We start from the raw sequence: 20610 nt of genomic DNA on the forward strand, positions 1-20610 counted from the left end.
ACACTGGTGAGGACCCACAAACTGTCTTGTCCCCAGCCATTTTCTCATCTTATTGAGTTTCCTGTAGTTGTCCTAAATGACTTGGGCAAGGTGACCAAGTTAGGCAGGGTCAAAAGTACTCAGAAGTATATGACTTTGGCCCTCCCATCGAGCTGCTGTTCATAAATGTCAGAGAAGCACCCTGTACATGAATAATAAGACAAGAGGCATCCCAGATGGAGCTGAGTGCAGAGACGTGAGGTGACCGCCCCAGGAGACCATAACCTAAGTGTTCTTAGTGTTCTTTCGGTTATGTTCTACCAACACCAACTTAAGCCCATAAAAAGAAGAAACTTATTAAAGAGATACTGAGGATAGTCATAGAATCAAAGAAATTACTGAACAGCTGAGACTTGGGAGGGTGGGCCTGTCCAGCTCTGGGGACTTCGAAGTAGGCCTTCTCCCTGATGGCTGCCACCAGTTGGCTCCAAAGCTCAGAGGCTGGCCATGTGGCACTTCCGGGGACTTCTCAAGCTTAGGCCTGCTCTCCATGTCAGCCCCTATATATTCACTTAATAAAATGCCCTACAGAGTTCTCTACTGATCTTAAACTTAAAATGTTTGCTAACAAGAATGCAGTTTGTTGTAAAATGAGGCAAGGTATTATTTTATTCTTTAAGTTTCCCTCTTCAATATGAGTAAGACAGAGCTTTTGATGCTTTTAGTTACATCTTTGCCAAAGAGATTGGCCCCATTGAGTTCGAGGTCCTCCTTCAGGCTGGACAGCATCCAGAGACCCTTGTCAGAACCATCCCCTTCTGCGTCCTGGGCAGAACTCCATGTCTCTGCCACCCACATTCCTGAGTTATCAGCACCCAGAGTTGCCTCTTTTGTCCTTCACCAAACACCATCTCGATCACTGTGTCCTGAACACTGATCTGAGGCTGGCATTACAGTCAGGAATGGCACAGCCTCAAGCAGCACAGGCAGCCGCCTAGAGGGATCCCTGCGGTTCCCCTTTCACAGCCCTGACCAGGGCCTGTCACTCGGCAACCCGGTAGCCACGTGACAACACTTCCCAGGCCCCAGAAACTGAGGTGAATGGAGAGCTGGCCTGTCCCATTCATAATAAAGGTGCTACTTAAAACCTCTGAGGTTGATCTGGAAGCTCATGTGTCCTTTGTAACTGAATAATGACCTGTTCCCATTTTTTTTTCTGCTTTTTTTAAGTGAATCAGTCCATAAACACATCTTTTCAAGATCAACCTAAGTTGCATGTGGATCATCAGTAGCTTTCCCTTTGACTGGGACACTTTCAAGAGCCTTAGAGATTAATGTTGAAGTACATCTGACTTTGTGTGACCAGCACTTAGTAGCACTTGCCACGTACAGGGCGCCTGATGAAAGCTTGCTGATTTAAGTCAAAGACTATTTCTTTTGAGGTCTGATACCAACTTACCAATTCTATAATGTTCTCTGGATTGTTTCTTTCTATGCATTTAACTTTTAAATTAGATGCACACACCTGTGGAAAATCTTTATATAGGAAAGATCCAGTGATTTCAAAGATCAGTGGCTACGTATCAAACCCTAAGGTATCTGTGTGTGTATACCCGGGAAGTAGAAGTATTTCTCTTTGAACTTCATTCCTTTTGGTGTTTATTGAACATGCAGCACACAGTGTGGCTAGAGCTCCTCCTGCCTCTGTGAACAAGGCACATGGCCACCTTAGAATCGAGGACTGATGTCCAGTAGGCAGCCCAAGGGCCCCTGCTCTATCTTAGAGCTGAGAGACCTCTTGGCCTCTTCAGAGCCCGAGGTTCATTTGATGCTGAGATGGTAGATTCCCTGTTTTCTGGAGTCAGAATCAAGTATTGCAAACCAATCCCCAAAAAGTCAAGGGCCTACTTGACCTCAGTCTCCAAGTCTCTGCTTTCTCTTTTCTCTATCCTGGTTAAACTGTTTTCATCTTTTTGTTCTCAGAGACGGCACATAGTCCGGGTGTATCCACTCTTCTTAAGACTGGGACTCTGGCTGGAAGAATTAATACCACTTCCAAGAGCCACAGCTGAGCCCATTCTCAACCTGTTTCCTCACAGCTGGCCCCTCCTCACTCTCCCACCTCTGTCCACCTCCTGGGGCTGCCCCATTGCCTGGCTCCCAGGGTTTCCCAGGAGTCCACAGCTGGGCAACAATGTTTCACGCAACCTTTCTTGGCAACCTCTTGCCTTCTCCCACTCAGCCGATATGCCACTGGCCTCTCACCCTTCCACATCCAGTTCCCATATTCTGTCTCATCTGCCCTGGCACAAACATCACTGTCCTCTCTCCCCTGGACTGGCTGGCTCCTCCCATCCTCATCTCAGGTTTCAATTCTACTTCAGTGCTGTTTCTGCCCACATACCCTGGTCTGTATTCCTGTGCCCTTCAGCGGTTCCCCTTGGCCTACAAGATAACATCCAGATTCCTTTGTGCGACTTCAAGGTCCACCAAGAGCTCTTCCTCTCCCATATGCTCTGGTCATTTGATGAGGATGGGTCGAGGAGCAACAGGCTCTTAGTAATTGTGTCATCCTGGGCTACTTCCATTCATCTCAGCCAGAGACACTGAAAGAACTTGGAAGAAGATAAAACATGGGAGAACACATGGAGTGATCTCAAGAACCAAGGAAAGGAACTCTCCAGGACAGAGTTGGAAGATTTAGGGACCTGAGAGCTATAGGAATCACAGTGACAGAAAGAGAATGGGCTTGGAAGTGAGGCAGACCAGAGCCAGGGACCCACTTACTAGCCAAGTTATTTTACTTCTCTAGGTGCCATTATTCTCCACTGTCCCATGGGGACAGTACAGTAACTAAATCAGGATCATGTGAGAATGAAGAGGTAGAATCTGTAGAGGGTGTAAAACAGTGCCTGGTACCTACCATGTGCTCAGTGGAGGCCTGGTTGCTGGTGACACTGGCAGCACATGGCCCAGCAGAAGATTGAAGGCTTCCTAGGCTTCAAATCAGACTTTTCAGTCAATCAGTCAAATCATAATCTTGACATCACTTCCGGGATGTTGTGGTGCTGTTGCTTCTCTTCCTCCTGAACTACACTCAGCCAGCCCTTTGTGTATGAGAACCATCCTGCAGAGCCCAGGCAGGCACGTACTCCTCTGAGGAACACGTGTGAGAGGGATCAGATCCTGCCTCATAGGAGGGACAGGCCACCACCACCTTTCTGAGATTCTTTCCCTGCTGCTTAGTCCATTTCTGATCAACTGTGTTCCTTCTGGGAGGCTCAGCGGCTGTCACTGTTTTACCCAGAAAACTTGATGCCTTGTGTGTAGGGTTGGCCCACCCGAGGCTGCTGCTCAGAGGTGTGTGACCAACAAAATGAGCAGCATCTCCAGCTGAAATCTGGGCAGGCCTCTTGCTCCCTGTGATGGAGCCGAGCTACCCAAGCAAATGATAACCAGCACTTTCACTCCCCAAGCTGTCGAAGGGAAAAGCCAGCAATTTTTCCTGTGTGATATGTGTCCACCCTCTCACCTGGTGTTTTATAAATGTATTGTCTTCACTGTCTTATAAGTATCTGTGCCTGGGAGGGTGCCTTCCTCTGTTTTGTAAAATGCCATGCGATACCACTGTGATATATAAATAATGATAATTAGGAGACAGCCTCAAATTTATTTGACATCCAGATTGAAGGGAAAAGTGGTACTTTTTTTTTTTTTGTATAATACCCTAGAATTTGGATCAAAAATGGCATTCAAGAAGAAAGCATATTTCTTCGTGTCAGACATGGATGGTTCAACACTTGTATCTGAGGTCAGACTCCACAAAATGGAAGCCTGGGTCAAAACACGTAGGGCACAGGATCTGGTCCAGGCTGTGAAGAATCTTCCACTGCCGTGATACAGATGGAAGTAACAAATAAGCTAGGAGCAAAAGAAGATGGAAGTCTTTTTTTTAAAAAAACCTAAAATTCCATACAAGTATTTAACGATCACTAAATTGGCACCACTTCCCCACCTCTGGCCCCGTCTACCAGGATTTCCAGACTTCGGCTCATCCTGGTGCGGCCTGCCTGCCTTAGTACTGACTCTTGATTTGCAAGGACTTCTTTCGCTGTTACGGTTCCGGTGCTGAATGGGAGACCATTTGTTTGCTTAGAGGGAGCAGCACAGGACCAAGAACCAAAAAGACAGGGTTCCATTTCCAGCCTTGCTGCTTTAGATAGCCGCGTGGCCCTGCACAAATATTTAAGCTCCAGATTTGGTTCCTCCTGTGTAAAATAGGAGGAAAACATTTACAGTTACACTAGTTTATTTCCTGGAACTCCTGTCACACGCCACTCATTATTCTAAATAACATATCCCTATGAATCAGATGCCATCATTCTCTTCATTTGATAAACCAAGGCCCAGAAAGGTAAAGTAACTTGCCTGGAGTCCCACAGGAAGTAAGTAATCTACCAAAGTAAGAGATGATGAAGAATTTCCTCAGATCTAGAAAGTGTCAAAGGTAAGATGTGAGGAGAGACCCATCCCTGCCTCTGGGGAGTTGGTGGCTGAGTGGGAACAAGTAGGGGCCGGAGGAGGCTGTGGTGACCTTCAGTGCCGGGCGCAAGGCCTCCTCGAGTCCTTGGTCTCCCAGGCTACTTCGTTCTGTTCCCTACCCTCATGTGTCCCTGATTTTTTAAATCTTCCAATTTATTTTTTTCCATGGATATTGTTTATCCAGAGTCACCTCGCTTTGTGTCTAAGCTTTTTGCAATGCTAGTCCTTGCGTCACCATGCCCTTCTCTGTCCTCTTGTGGCAGTGACTCTTGATCAGCTCTAGGGAGTTCCTGTCTAGGTCACTGTCCAGGCTGCTGCAGTCGCCTTCATAGCGAGATGTTTCTCTTCTGAAGCCGCCTTGCACCTTCTCACTGTTCAAGTAAAGGCCACACTCCTTCACCAGGGTCCTGTGGTGCTTTGGGTTGTAAGTGACAGAAATTCAACCCAAACAAGTGTAAGCAACAAAGCAGACAAAGAAGACGAGTCCCTTTCTTCAGGCAGGGCTTGAATCCAGGGACTCCTCCTCAGGGCCACGCCCTTGGGGTTCTGGTGTTCTCCTCTCTGCCTGCTGGACCTGAGAGTCCCCAGAGAAAGACAACTCACGTCCCATCCCAAGTCCCACAGCCAGGGAGTGATTCTGGTTTAACAGGTAACAGCCACGGAAGCCCATGCTGCCTCCCGTTGAAACCTCCCCAGTGTTTTCACCCTCCACCCCGAGATGTGCCTGCTCTGTGCTTTACTAGGTCTGCCCTGGATTATGCTGGCCTCTTTTCTGATGTTCTTCCCTACCATCACTCTGTTTACCAAAATTATACCAATTTTTTAAAGCCCAGCTAAAATACTATCTTCTACAAAGCCTTTCCTTATCCTGCTACTGGAAATAGGCCATTCTTCCTTTTATGCCTGGCATTTGTGCCCAGCATGTTTCACACACCGCCTTTCACTGTATTTTAATTGGCATCGCCATCAGAGATGCTGCCACCCCATACCTTTCTACGGGTCTTAACATGCATGTGGCACTGTCCCCCATGTATTCCATTTGTTCCCATGCAGAAACCAACAGAGCAGGGGAGGTGCTGCCATCCCGTGTCTGCAGCTCCGCGTTCCTTACACACCTGCTGTGCACCAGGGCTTGTGCCGGGCGCAGAAGTTAGAAACGTCAGCATGATGACCACCAGGAGCTTTACCATCCCACTTTCACCAAGGAGGAAATTGAGACCAACACAAAAGTACCCACCTGTCCCACCGACCATCTATTTTAATTTCCAGAATGCACAAAGATCTTAGCCACCCTGCTTTTCCCTCCACCTGGAACATTCTTCTTCCCACTCCCACTTCAAGCTCTCCTCTTCTTCCACGGTTTAATGACAGGGAGGGTTCTGCTGGCCCTCCTCTGCCCAACCCCCAAATCCTGCTTCCAAAGCCCTGCTGTTCCCTTGTAATACTCCTGGCTGTTCCCACAGCACTTGCTACAAATTGTGATTATTTATTTTACTTGTAGAAATGTGTTTGCTTAATGTTTCTCTCCAGACTGTATAACCAGGACTCCTGTATGTCACAAGCCTCACCCACAAGGGGACTTCATTAACCTCTCTACTTCTGGGCCCTTGCCCCAGTGGGGACCCCAAGACAGTAGTCCCAGTCAAACAGAACTCTGCTGAGTCGCACAAATCAGTACTTGGGCATCTAGTGATGGAAGTTCCCAAGCTCCCCTAGGTCAAAGGGTGTGGATTTATAGGGGATCTTGGGCTTCCCAGGAAGGGGAAGCCTGAGGAAGAGTGAAGGGCAGGCGGAGAAGTGGAGCTTATCATGTGTTCTCCTTTCCTATCTTCTGTGAAATCTTAGCATCATAATCTGGGTGGGCAGCCCGTCTGACACCACTAGGGTGTGCTGCTTTTCGCTGTCCTGCTTACACTGTATTCCAGTTTCAACTGGGTGGAAGCTGCAGTCAGCACCTTCCCTTTTAGTGTCCTGTCGAGGTTGTGTTAAGTTAGGCAAATAAGCCCACCACCACAAGGGGTTAGTAAAGAGGCACAAGAGACAGCTGGATAGACTAAAAAGCGGAGTGCCAGGGTGAGCCAGGAAAGCCTGGAAAAAGCTTGTGTGTGGAGGCCTGGGGACATTACTAGTGTATGAAGCATCTGCCCTGCGGCAGAAGGAAGGCAGTGTGCTCATCGGCCTGGGTAGGGGGCAGCCCCCCCCCTCCACACCTGAGATTAACACCCTGCTCAAAAGGTCATGGAATGAACCTTACATTTGGTAGTTCTTAAAAATTTTTCATTTTTATATTCCTACTGGAACATTTTCATTATACACGAGAACAACTTTTATATCTTACTCCTGAGCAGGCAGTCTGTTACTATAGCAATATTGAAAGTATTTCGAGGTATTTTTATACAGTGAATTCTACAAGACTCCCTGCCAGCCTGTACATAGTGTTTAGTAGAATGGGCTGTAATCTCCAGAAATGTTGTTTTTGATTCCCTCCTATCTTTTGTTAAACTCTTGAAAACTTAATTCCTGAAATGTAAGCCTCTCTTATTTTTAGGAAAGAAAATAATTTGGGAAAGTTACAATTATATTTGCCTATCGGACATTGAAAATAGCTCTGAAATCACTTGGAGTTTTTGTGGCTCTCCAAAGGACGTAATTGTTTCTTGGGGTCTTCTGGTTCTTTTTAGAAAATGGAATATAATCATAGGTTTCTTCTGTGTGTCTGCAGGGCCTGGCCAGCTTCAAGGTGAAGCAGAAATTCTCCTCTGGCAGCCAGGAGCTTGCACCTCCCTTCCCTGTGCCATACGACCTGCCTCCGGAACTATACGGAAGTAAAGGTGAGACATGGGCACAGGGAACCATGGGTGGGGTGATGTGCTAGAAGCAAAAAGAGCCAACAGATGCTGTTGGCCTCTCTCAGTGGGAGCCTGGTTTGTGGAACCCTCTGTCAGGTTTGCAGCAGTCTGTCTGGGCCACTGGAGCTATAGCCCTCAAACTGGTTGGTCTTAAAACCCTTTTGTACTTTTTAAAATTATTGAGCAGCATGAAGAGCTTTTATTCACATGAGGCTTCATATCTATTCATGTTTACTATATTAGAAATTAGAACCAAGAAATTTTTACTTATTGACTTCTTAGTTAGGGCCAGACATGGTGGTACAGTCCTGTAATCCCAGCACTATAGGAAGCTGAGGCAGGAGGATCCCAAGTTCAAGCCTAGGTAACTTAGTGACTTAGTGAGACCCTGTCTCAAAAAACAAATTTATTTTTAAAGGCTGGGGATGGAGCTCAGTGCGAAGGCCCTGTGTCCAGTCCCTAGTACAGCCATAATAAAAAATAATAATAAAATAATCCCTTGCAACATTTTAATGACTGTATCTAAAATTAGAAGAAAAATTAGCAAGCAAAGTGTTCATGATTTAATGTTTTCACACGCCTCTCTATTATGCATCATGAGAGGCCGCCGAAGTGTCACAGGTCCTCCCGATCTGTTGGTACATTGCATCAACTCGCCTCTGCACACCTGTGTGAATGTGACAGTGAACATAACAAATAACGGCTTAGTGAGGTCCCCTTGCCACATTTTGAAAACTGCTGCACTAGACTATGAATTTCCTAAGGACAGTGATCACATACATTTCACTATAGCAAATCCCTGGGAAGATCCATAGGAGGTCCCATGTCCTCAGAGCCTGCGGCTGAGGTGCAGCTTCTCCATCCCCCCATCCACCGCCCCCACGTCCGCCCTAGATGTGATCCAGCCTCACATCTGGCCAGGCCATCCATACGCACTCAGATGAGTGGTGCAATTAGGACACAATTAATAATTTACAATGGCAAGTGCTCATTACATCACCATACCCAGCATCTTTTCCCCTGGAGTCTAGAGACCCACATGAGTAGCAAAATTCTAATCTGCAGGTTTTCTACACAAGTACTAGATCTGAAGAGGGAAAACTTTTTTGATTGGAAAGTTTTAATGACAGGGCCAGGGATTTAGCTCAGTGGTTCCACTCGCAAGCTCAAGGACTCGAGTTCGATCCCCGGTACCAAAAAAACCCCAAAGTTTTAATGACATCACTCCATTAATATTCCAAACCATTTCCTTGAGGGAGCTGGCCTCACCCATAGGGCCTTCTCTTGCTTATATGATGCTGCCTGGCCCCCGGCAACTTCCCCAGCCTCCCTCCCACCACGGGCCCGTTTCTTAGATCACACTGATGCATCTGTCAAAGCCAGTCCCCTCTCCTGCTGTCAGCATGTCATCGTGCCTTACAAGTGACTGTGCTCTCTGATCATTTGTGTTGATAGTAAGGTTCCAAAGCATTCTTCTCCTTCCTCTCTTCCCAAACCATCTATGATGTAACTCTGCTAAGTTCGCTATATGTTCATGAAGATTTCTTTTCTATTAGCAAGGTTATATAGATTTTATCAGAATTTCAAGGAATCTGTGATCACTCCACCTGCTACCAATTAAAGAGGAAAATCATGATCTAAAGCCAGGCCATGGTCACGTGCGAGCTCTTCAGCTTCCTAAGTGGCCTTGAGCAGTTACTTTTCTAGGCCCTTGTATCTCTCTGCAAAATGAGTAAATATGAGTGCCTGCCTTACGGGGTGCTGAAAAAATTAACTGAGATGATATCTATAATGTGCTTAATATACAGTGTTTAGCTCAGAGTTTTCATAATTGTCCTATTTACAGCGGCTACTCAGTTTGTGGCACATAACAGAACAAGAATTAGCAGGAATTCTCTCCCCTCTCCTTTACCTTGGAACAGTGCCTTTTAAAAGTCTAATAAGGCTGGCATAGGACAGTCACTTCCCCCTTCTCACTTTAGTGCTATGCTTTTGTCTTCTCTATTTAGGTCCCCTCTCCCCTTCCCTTCGTCTTCCCCCTTCCTCTGTCTGTCTGCCTGTCTGTCTCTTTTTGGTGATTCTGGGATTGAACCCCGGAAGCACTGAGACACACACACACACACACACACTCACACACTCACATACACACACACAGCCCTTTTATTTATTTTGAGACGAGGTCTCTACATTGCCCAGGCTGGCCTAGAATTTACGGCCCTTCTGCCTCCCTCAGGGCCCCCCTGTAGGTGGGATTGCAGGAAAATTAACTGGCCTTTTCCATTTTTAACCTGAGTTCTCTTGAATAAACACAGTAGAGGTGGGTCCTGATAGAACTTCCTTGGGCTTAACCCCCAGGTCTGACCTTGGATCTTGTACTCCATAACCCTGGCTGGATTCCCACAGCCATCTTCCCTGTATTTCCAGATGAGCAGAAAAGCAAAAATGAAAGAACTAGGAGAATCTTAGAAATATTCTGAGGTTCCATCTCCTTCAGCAGAAAAAGCATCATCAAGATCTCAATTTACACCTGGGTTATAGCTTAGACTGTGGAATGATGATAAATCTATTTGGCCAGCAAGCAGAATGCTTTGTGTTTCACTGAACTTTTCTTGTTTCTTAGGCATTTTCTTTGAAAGATACAAGAAAAACTGAAGCATTTTATTTTGTCAATACTATTTCATCTTCTACACTGCCTCAATACCATGTAGAATAATAATGCCAGTAACTCACATATCACTGGTTCACTGGTTCAGATGTAGCAGCATTCGAGGGAGCCACGTGGATTATAGAAAGGCATTTTACTAAAATGTAGAAAAATAAGTGATCAAGAACATTCTAAAAGCATTTCATTTTTAAAAAGTGATTTTCAAACCATTATAACATATACCTGGTATCTTGTTTCATATTTTTGTAAACCAAAAGACTACAGAAAGGGCTGGGGATTTAGCTCAGTGGTTTCACCACCTGCTGTGCAAGCACAAGGACCTGAGTTCGATCCCCGGTACCAAAAAAAAAAAAAAAGACTACAGAAAAAGCTTAGCAGAGGAAATTATAGGGATCAAAGCAGAAATTAATGTATTTGGGACTACAAAAACAATATAAAGAATCAATGAATTGAAGAGTTGGTTCTTTGAAAGATTAAATAAAAGTAATAAACCCTGAGAAAAAGCTTAGCAAAGAAATGTACTGCCATGAGCCAGATGCAGTGGTACACACCTATAATCCCAGCCTTCTAGGAACCTGAGGCAATAGGGTCACAAGTTCAATCCCAGCTTGAGCAATTTAGTGATTCAGTGAGCCCCTGCCTCAAAATTTAACAATTTAAAAAAGGACCGGGGCTATAGTTCAGTGCAAAGGCCCCAGATTCAATTTCTGTTACTGCAAAACAAAACAAAACAAAAACACCTGCCATTAAGAGTTATGGGCAGATATCTTGAAATTAAAAAAAAAAAAGATCAAATGAAGTGAAGCAGAAACAGACTGAGCTACCAGGGTTCCCTGCTTTGTGCAATAACTGCTGTTTATCCATTCTCTCGGTGGATTCCTACTGTGTGCAAGCTCTGTCTGGGTGCCTGGGTATATATTGGTAAACCAGGGAGGCCCAAGTTGTCTCTCCTGAAGTTGTATACAACCAAACCCATTATGCTAACAGAAACAGTATTTTTTTCAAGAAGTCTTCTGATAAAGAAAAATCACCAATTTTTAAAATTTATCTGATTGTTGAAAACTGCTGAGGGGGCCTGGGGATTTAGCTCAGTGGTTCGGCCACTGCCTGCCTCGCAAGTGCAAGGTCCTGAGTTCGGTCCCCAGTACAAAAAAAAAAAACAAAACCGCTGGGAACCTACAGTGTATAGGATAATGACAATCCTCAGCCCCTGTGAGTTGAGATGGTGGTAATTATAACAGTAGTTAGCACTTCATTAAGCACTATTTATGTACCAGGAGCAAATACGAGCATATGGCCTGAATTATTTCATGGTATCCTCACAGCTGCGTGCTGAGTACTGTAGTGCCACCCCCAATTCCAGATGAGGAACCTAGGACCCTCGGGTTAACTTGGTCAGGTCCCACAGGCAGGCTGGCCCCAGCATCCACGCCCCTTTACCATTGCCCTGAGCTCCCTCTGCAAGCACTGAGTTCTGGAGTTAGCAAAAAGGCCTAAGATGAGCACAATGCAGCCATATAAAGACAAAGACATCGGAGCCCTGCAGGCTCCCGTTCCCAGCTGCAGCCTTGACTAGGCCTCCTCAGTTCTCACCAGACCTTGCCCCCCCCCCACCGCGTTCACCTTCACAGCCTCTCTCCTCCCACCGGAAGCCATCCTCTACACTGCTGCCAAGCACACCTGGTCACGCCCCTCCCCTCTCTACAATCTTCACGTTCTATTCCAGGGGGAACAAAACAGCATCCCATCCCCTTCAGCCTTGCATCCCAAACTCTGACTGCAGCCAGATCACCTTTGGAATTTGATACAACCACACATTGCCAGGCCCCAGCCTGGTCTGGGTCCTGGGAAATGCACTTTCTCTGACAAGTGAGTCTCTTGTGGGTCAGGTTAGGGAGCTGCTCCACAGACATGGTGAGTGTCAGAATGCCATCTCCCTGGGCATCCTGCTCACCTGGGCTGTAAGCTGCATGAGGCTTGCATGTCGGGCTTTTCTCCCCTGTCTGTCCAGAACACCTATCAAAGTCCCTGGTGTCTAGCTAGCACTTTAAATATGCATAAATGTATTATAAGGCCAGTTATTCTCTCATGGAACAATTCAGGAGGTTGCTTAAAGTTAAAGTTTCCTCTAGGCCACTTTTAATGCTGATTTCCAGTAGCAGAGGGTAAAAAGAGCCAAATCCCAGCCCCAGTCCTGTCTCTGGGGCTGTTTTTCTGGCTTTCCCTCTAGTTTGCGTAGAAGTTCACATAGACCTGTCAGCCAGCATAATGGATGATCGGCCCACCGTGCGGACATTCTGCTCATTTATAAAGCAGAGCTGCAGGGAATTTGCCAACAAGGAGGTTACCAGACCCTTCCTCAGTCCTTATTGTGTAACTTTGAGGAAAAGGAATAAATGGAGTGGTGATCTTGACGCTGCTACTTAGTAAATGCCTGCGTCACAAATCCCGTATTACTGTGAAGAACATCACTATCATCTACTTTATTCCCTCCACCTTGGGAATCAAGCATAGCTGATTTTACCCCACAGAGCAGTAAGATTGGTAAATAATAGAGGTCCAGGCACAGAAGATGTGTTTCCAATAGAAGAGAATGGGGGTTTAGTTAAATCAGTGGGGAGTCAGGCCCTCCTCCATTACCCTGCCAGTCCCTGGACCTCTTATGAAACAAACACATAAAGCAGGGTTACTACTCTCCACAAGCTTGTTAAATTAACAAAGAGAACTTGGTTTCATGCTTTCCAACCTTCCCAAGGCCAAAGGCAATCAACAATGTTCTGATAATTTGTTGCCATTTTGGAACTCTTTTCCTGCACATCCTGCTGGGTGCTCCTGTTTGCATGATTGCTCTGAGATTATTGAACACAATCAGCGAGGTCTGCTGCAGGGAAAGCGCAACAGAGACCATTATTTGCCCGACTGTCCTCTGAGCTGCCCTCACGTCTGTGGAGGGGAGAGGGAAGGGTCCCTGAGAAGGCGAGCACATTGCAGTAGCCTGGCAGTCTCTTTTAGACCTGGGAAGTGGAAGTTTACAATAAGCACTGCAGCCCTTCAAAGTTGGGGATTTATTTTTAATCCTTGTGATATATTTATACCCTACCCATGTTATGGCTCTTTTGAAATGGTGTGACTCTAGCGGTAGTGATGCATAGCGAGAGTGATTTGTTGAAGTTATTTTCAATTTCTGAAAAAATCAGTTAGAAGAAGAAAAATTCCTGTTTATCGAACACCTACAACAGGCCAGGAACTTGCACAGATGTTCTCATTTAGCTTCATAGTAATCCCTGGCAGTTGCTAATGTAATAATTTCCTATTTCACAGAGGAGGAACCAAGGCCAAAAACCAATGCCTTCGCTAAGGTGCTGAGCGGGATGGAGATGGCATTTGGACACAGGTCCTCAGAGTTCTCTCCAGCATACCGTGCCCAGGCGTGCTGCCTCTTTTGATATAGGTCTGCATCATATAACAGAGACTTCACGTCGCATTAGTTGTGAACCTTCAACAACAACAAAAGCTGAACCTTTGCCATATGCCAGATGCTGTGTCTTCCATGCGCCATGATTTGCCTCATTTATTCCTTGTGACAGGTCCACGACATAGGTTCAGATGAGGAAATTGGTTTCGGCTTGCTGAATGACTTGCAGTGTGACTCAGCTTGGTGGCAGGGCCAGATTCGCCTCTGGGGTCCTTCTGCTAGCCTACCTGCCTCTCCCTTGCTCATTGAGCCCTGTGTCCTAACGTGTCCGCAGGGGTATCTTCTGGGGTTCATTCAGAATACATTCGTTATAGGTCGGAGAACCTAGCACACAAGTGCTTTTGTCCCATCAGGTGAGAAATTTTCCTGTGATCCTGTTCAAATATCTATATGATGTGTTCTTTCTCCAGACCGGCCATGGATTTGGAACATTCCTTATGTCAAAGCACCAGATAGACACGGGAATATGTGGGTGCCCTCCTGAGAATCCTAAAGCCCTGTGAAATTGGAGCGTAAGATGTTGCTGAGCCTCAGACCCTAAATGTTCTTGTTTGTACTCAGTATTCACTTTCCTTAAAGTCTTACTTGCACCTCTATAAAACTCTGCAAAGGTTGCTTTTGTGAACACGGGTGTTAGACTTTTAATGGTCATTACTGACATTCCTACTTTATTTTGGACCAGGAATTTAGCTCAGTGGTTCCACTACTTGCCTCACAAGCGCAAGGTCCTGAGTTCGATCCCCGGTACCAAAAACAAACAAAAAAGGTGCTATTTTCTTAACTCACTTTTATATGCTTTGGGAAGAAAGCAATTAAACTTCACGATGTTAAAAAAAAAAAGTGTACATATATAGATGTGAAATTATTCTCCTGGGAATGTAGACTTTCATGATGGTGTCAGCTGTTCTGAATTGAAGCTTGACTTTGCACTTGGTACTTCCTCTCTGTCTCCGGAGGTGCCCTTCATCCAAACAGGAGCTTTTCAGAGAAAGAGTTCGATCCTTTGCTCTCTCACTCCTGCCTCTCTTTGCTTTCTGAGTGTGCCTTTTGGGAGTGGCAGAACCTGAATCTGCAGATGTTCCTGGGATCCATGGCTGAGGCTGGTGAGCAGCTCCAGCCCTTGGTGGAGTCTGGCTGGGGGTGTCGGGGTGACACAGGAGGCTGGGGAGACAGGGCTGCAGGGGCTCCTCTCACCTTCCAGCAGAGAAGCTCCACTTCACATGTTGGGATTCCATCAAGGATATTATTTGGGATATTTTTCTGCTTTAAAAAAAAAAAAAAACATGAAAGCCACAGAATTAGTTAAACCACTGCATTTCATGGGTAAGAAAACTAAAGCTTGTCTGGCCCTAGCCTCTGTGTAGGTGCCAGTGTCACACGCTCATCACATGAGCCGACTGTAGTGAGGAACCTGGACGGTCCCCCGTGCTGGCAGTTGATGCCACTGTCATGGTGGGGCCAGCCCCAAGCAGACGTCCCACGGTCAGCTGGGTGAAGACCCTGAGGTTTGATGCTCCCCTCCTTGAGGGGTCGGGGACGTGGTGGTGGCGGCACCAGGTTCCGAGCAGCACTCAGCGAGCCCCTCCATCATCAGGGGCACCTCGGAAATGGCTGCTAGTGGTCAGTCTGCCCTGGAGCAGGACCGAGCCAGTCAGCACGATGGCAGTCATGCCTGTGAGGGGCACTATGGGTTTGCTGCTCATCTGTCTGTACTTGCCACAGATCCGCTCCCCAGCCCACTCCTCTAGACTCTCCGGGGCCGTGGAGGCCACCTAGACAGAGGTTGTGCAGAGCAGGCTGGGCACAACCCAAGGTCACACTGGGCAATCCGTGTCACTTTGCCCCTGGTGGGGGTCAGCAGTGCGGTGCCCCCTGCCCATGAGCATGGGTTCACAGGAGGCAGGGCCAAGCCAGGCCGGCAAGGTAGGGCCAGCGGCATGCATTTCCTCAACATCGTTACTAGGACTCAGGGGAAATGGTGCCCCAAGAATATCAAGAACTTGTGGTATGCAAATAAATAAATAATCAAGAACATGTGGTATGCAAAAAGTAAGCATTTCTGCCCACGTGGTCCTTTTTTCAATGGGACTGCTAAATTATCCAGAGTGGTATTAAAAGAAAAAAGCACCATCAAACCTGCACATTCATTTTTTTGAAGAAATTGTGGTTCAGTTCTTCTCAGATTGGGGTTCAGTAGTTACTCCTTCCCACTTGAAGCATGCTCCCCTCCTTTCTATCCATGGGAAGCAGGATGGCCCCTTCTGTCCCTTTTTCCCATCTCCTGGCACCCTCTGTGGACTCACAGAAACATTGTCCAGTGGCTTTATACACCGATGAGAACAAACTACCATGAGTCAACCTTTAGCGTCTTTGTAAACCGCCAACAAAGGAGACTGAGAAAGATGCCTTGCTTGGGCTGGCTGGTTCTCTCTCTCTCTCTCTCCGCCCCCCCATCTCTCTCCTTTCTCTTCTCTCCTCCCCGCCACTAAATTGCCCAGCTCGATCTCAAACCCTAGAATCCTCCCACCTCTGCTTCCTGAGTAGCTGGGATTAAAGGTGGGTGCCACCATGCCCACCTATAGGAGAGTTTTTCTACATGTGGCCAAAAGGAACCACTGCCTTTTTTTTTTTTTCCATAAAAAGGTGTACAGTATCTTGCTCTTTTTCAGTCTTACCTAACATCCTTTTGTGGAAAAAGACGTGTAGCCTGAATGAGGTTTTCACAGGAGATAATGAATTCCAGCAGAATGTGCTGAGGGCTTGAGCGTCACAGAGACCTAAAAAGTGTGAAGGCAGAGAAGTGGCAAATCTGACACCTGGCAACCTGAAGGGATTTGCCTGCCATTCTGTCCCCCACTGCTCATGAGTTGTCACAGGAAGGGAGGAACAGTCTGCTACCAGCCTCTTGGGGGGAGGGTGGGAGATTGGATTTTTAAATTATTTATCAACTTATCTGGGAAAAGCTACCTGTTTTTAACCTTAGTGTAATATAAATCACCCTTGACGTTCACTGGTTTGGGAGGTTGTATTTTTTTCACGATAGTTAAATCATGTTTTCTGAGTTCTTCCTATATTTCAATTCCTATGCTTTTAACTTAATCTTCATATTGCCTTTTGAGGAATGCACCATTGTTAGCCCCATTTTACAGATGAGGAAACTAAGATTCAAGGGAGTTAAATCACAGAAGGTCCCTCATCAAACAGTGGAACCAAGACTCTGCTGCCTCAGAAGTGTGTGCATTCCTGCAACCACACCACACCGCACAGGTTGAGCTTTCTTTTCCTGGAATCTAGGGTAGAAGTTATGTGGTTTTTCCTTAATAGAAGTCATTAGCATGATTTATGCATCAGACTTAGTATGTTTAAAATAAGACTCTTGAATTTGATTTTTGTCAGTCTTTTTCTTCCATTTGAAATTCCAAGTTTATTTTCTAAGGAGACAATACCTACAATTACTTGATCCATTGTGAAACCATTTTTGAATGATGTAGATGTTTTAAAATTCCTATCTTGGGACATGTGACTTTCATTATCAAAGAACTATAGCTATAACCTCTTCCTTTAGATTTCATAAAAAGAGAATCCCTTGGGAATGCTTGCTTCTGCCTGTTGAGTACCTTGAAAAAGAGTTTAGATAGGCATTCTTTATTTACATTTATAAAACGTAGCAATTATAATGATTGATTGTATTACTTACATGTGACAAATTATGGCAGTTGTCTACATAGGACTTCAGTGACCAGCAGGAATAAATTGGTGAATTACAGTGTAGGGCTAAATCTAAAATTCTATTGACTAGACTGGGGATTTAGCTCAGTGGTTTCGTTGCCTGCTGCGCAAGCGCAAGGACCCAAGTTCGGTCCCCAGTACCAAAAAAAAATTCTATTGACTATATGGTAACTGCATGTTACACATAGGTTAGATCCCATTATGATCTAACCTATTTTTCAAATTTAATAGCCCACTTATTTCAAGCAATATCCAGAACAAGAGTACCACAGACTTTACCATTTCTTACTGTGATTTTATCAACTAGTAACTTATGTCTTAGGAAGCCATTGCTTATATAATAGGATTCACACACAAACGATGAGACAGATCAGATGAGGGGCTAGTTGCAGCCACTTGTTCCCAGGAAATGCCAGCGATGACACAACCAGGACCCAACTCTTAGCCTAGCCTTTGTCCACTGGTCCCTGAGCATTGGCATCAACCAGCAAGTACTGAGCTGTTAGTGGCAGGAGATGTTCCATGGTCAGTGTTCATCATATCCCTATCAAGAAGGTACTGGTTGCTCCACTTAAGATTTGCAAAGTCACACAGTTGGTGAGGACGGAGCTGGGATTTGAACACTAAGCTGTGCTGTACTGTGAGGGTCCAGGCAATAAATGTGGCAGATGTGCCCGAGCTGAGCCTAGGAACAGGCTTTGTGTACATGAGATGAAACTGAAGATACAAGACCGGGTGTATTTTCATGCACTGTAACAGCAAGTCATGGTTGGCGTGACTGAACTAACTGGCAGCACATAAAATCAACCACTGTCACATCCGTATGCAGAACTGAGTGACTGAATTATTCAAGCCAGACAGAACTGGAGGAGCAGACTCCTTTTGAGGTGGAACATGGAGAACTGGAAACTGCATTGTTGGGTCTTTTCTGTTAGGTTCTGCAGCTGAAGCCTGCTGTTTATGTTGACTCACTAGAAGCTAGGATAGAGCGTAAGGAGTCAGGCCAGATGTCACCGAAAAGTCAGCATAGAAGATATGGGCTAGGCAGGGGGAGGTGGTTCATGAAATGGGGTTCTGGGGTTCCATAAAACAAAGATACCTCTCGGTAACAGGTGATAAACAGACAGGGACCAGAGCATTGCAAGTCTCAGTACAGTCTGAAGTCCATATTTTACAGAGTTCCAGGCTAGTCTGGCTCAAAGCAGATGCCAAGTGTTGCATGTAGATGGCTCTTTATTCTTTTTAGGCCTACACAAAGCTCGAATTAAAATACAGTCTGACCAATGTTTATTATTCACATCTCCAAGTCATTTGGTCCCACATCTGCTGTTCCTTTTGTAGCAAGATTTTATAGCAAGACAGGGTCTTGCTATTAGTTCAGGCTGGTCTTGAACTCACTATGTAGCCTGGGCCAACCTCGCACTCATGGCGATCCCCCTGCCTCAGCCTGCCAGTTGCTGGGATTGCAGGCATGTGCCACTATGCCCAGCTTATAGGTTGTTTAGAAATTATAACAATTGCAATACTTGTTCAGAAAGGTTAGAAGTATCTATGAGTATTATTCAATAACATTTTGTCAATATTTTAATGAAAGGATGCATTAGGATTTTTTTTAATAGTAACAAACCAGGTTAACTATGTTTGTGGAAGAAGAGAGACTTCACCAGGAGTCCGTGAATGGACTGGAGGTATCCCATAGGGTAACCAAGACCATCTCCAGGTTTCAGCCCTACTCTCCAGGATCTGGGTGTTGTTCTCAAGCAAGCTGTCTCTCTCCACCTGGAGACTGAAACCCCCCACGGTCCCAGGATCCCAACTTCCTTCCAACTGCTCATTCCAGGGAAAAGAAAATACTTTTGTGGAAGCTTCAGCATGAGGCTGTAGATCCACCTCCTGTCTGTTCCCCATGTGTCCACTTCAGATCCTGGGGCTGCCCTGGAGTTGGAGAAGGGGGTGGGGATCTCCCAGGATGGATGAGAAATGCCTGGTGTTTACTCCGCAGTGAAGTGTCTCTAGTTGTAAAGGTTTAATATTTTACCAAAGGGACCTGCTTATGCCTCTTAATTTGTACAAAGCTAGTAGAATTTATTTAAAAGCAAAAGGAAACCAAGTAGAGAAGTTTAAAAACCCAGGTTTCTGAAAAAGCTGCATAAATAAATGAGTCCTGGTACTATGAGCTCTGTGGAACTATTTTCAAACTCTGGGTCATCACCCTTTGTGAGTCATGAAATCGCCATTAGCACATCACAAAATCAACTCCGTGAGTCAAGACTAGTCCTTTTTAATAAAATATTTGGGTGTAGCACAAAGTGAGGCTATTTTGTCTCAATTTGCATATCTGTGAATGTGGTCAGGGTTCCAATGTAAGATGTATTCTTTCCTAGATTTGCTAGTTCATCCACTCTGAATAAAAACAGAAACCTGGGCAGTGGCTTGGGAGGTGACACAGCTACCAAACACTCAGGACTCATTAGAATTGTGTAGTCACAATTCTGCTCCCCTAAGACCTGAGACCTTAGGCAAGTCACTTTGTGCCTGAGGCTTCCTGTCCTCGCCTGTAAACTGGCACTGACTCTTGGGTTGTATGGATCAAGTAAAATGGTGCTCTTTGAACAGTGGCAGCAACTCTATAAAGGTTTAAAAGTACTTGGAAATGGCAGTCCTGGGACACTTAGAGCAGGGTAGAATATACCAGTGTAGAATATAATGTCTGCTTCTAGAAATTAGCATTCTTCCACAGATCCTGCTGCCAGACTACTAAACATGGGTGGTTTCTAGAAGATGGATAGATTTAAGTCCTGACTGCTACAAGGTGGTGAAGAGGCCACTGGATCTCCTGGAAAGGGGCTCTGTTCCCATGGAAGCATGTCTCTCGAATCAGCCTCTCAGAAGCACACCTCAAAAGACTCTCCAGAGCTCACGTACTTCCTGCCTTTAAAGGACTAGGTTTTTAGTGCCCACTGCTTCTTGGGAAGAAAGGTTACCATGCTAGTTGAGTGGGACCAAGGATAGGGCTGGGGAGTCTATGTCAGTGTGAGCTCCAGGAGTAAGTTGATTTGATGGCTGGTGAAGAGAGAAGAGGAGGTGAGGGTCTGCAGGTTTGGGGAGGAAGCAGCTGGGTGTGCCTTGTAAGCCACAGTGAAGGGCTCACATGCAGAGATGTTTTTCTAAGCAGCTTCCTCATCATGTAATCCAGATAGGAGTAACTGGGCGTTTGGTTCTCGAACCTGATGGAAACAGATGTGGAAGGATGATCTGATTGGGCTGGGAGGAAACCAAATGTCAGCAGAGCAGTTGCATGCTGGGGCAGGTATAAAAAGAAAGGAAGAGTTGTGATGTGCTGGGAGGGGAACACCACAAAGGCAAAAGGG

General features: G+C 45.8%; 1 protein-coding gene across 11 annotated transcripts in view; it reads left to right on the forward strand.

Annotated features, from left to right (window-relative positions):
* Tdp1 (tyrosyl-DNA phosphodiesterase 1) overlaps positions 1–20610 on the forward strand; it is a 95901-nt gene that overhangs the window by 68585 nt on the left and 6706 nt on the right. For 5 of the 11 annotated variants that reach the window (XR_015445096.1, XM_087195463.1, XM_087195469.1 and 2 more), the window contains one exon: positions 7244–7352. Coding sequence is in view for 8 of the 11 variants with exons in the window: in XM_087195463.1 (XP_087051589.1) it covers positions 7244–7352 (109 nt within the window). In the remaining 3 variants the exon portion in view is untranslated. Of the gene's footprint in view, positions 1–7243; positions 7353–13356; positions 14136–20610 lie in introns of those variants that run through there. The other 6 variants (XR_015445095.1, XM_087195467.1, XM_087195464.1 and 3 more) reach the window with 2 other exon arrangements.

This window comes from Heterocephalus glaber, unplaced genomic scaffold (genome assembly GCF_053883595.1).
Source record: "Heterocephalus glaber isolate CG9 unplaced genomic scaffold, H.glaber_assembly_v1.0 deba00001608, whole genome shotgun sequence".
Lineage (NCBI taxonomy): Eukaryota > Metazoa > Chordata > Mammalia > Rodentia > Bathyergidae > Heterocephalus > Heterocephalus glaber.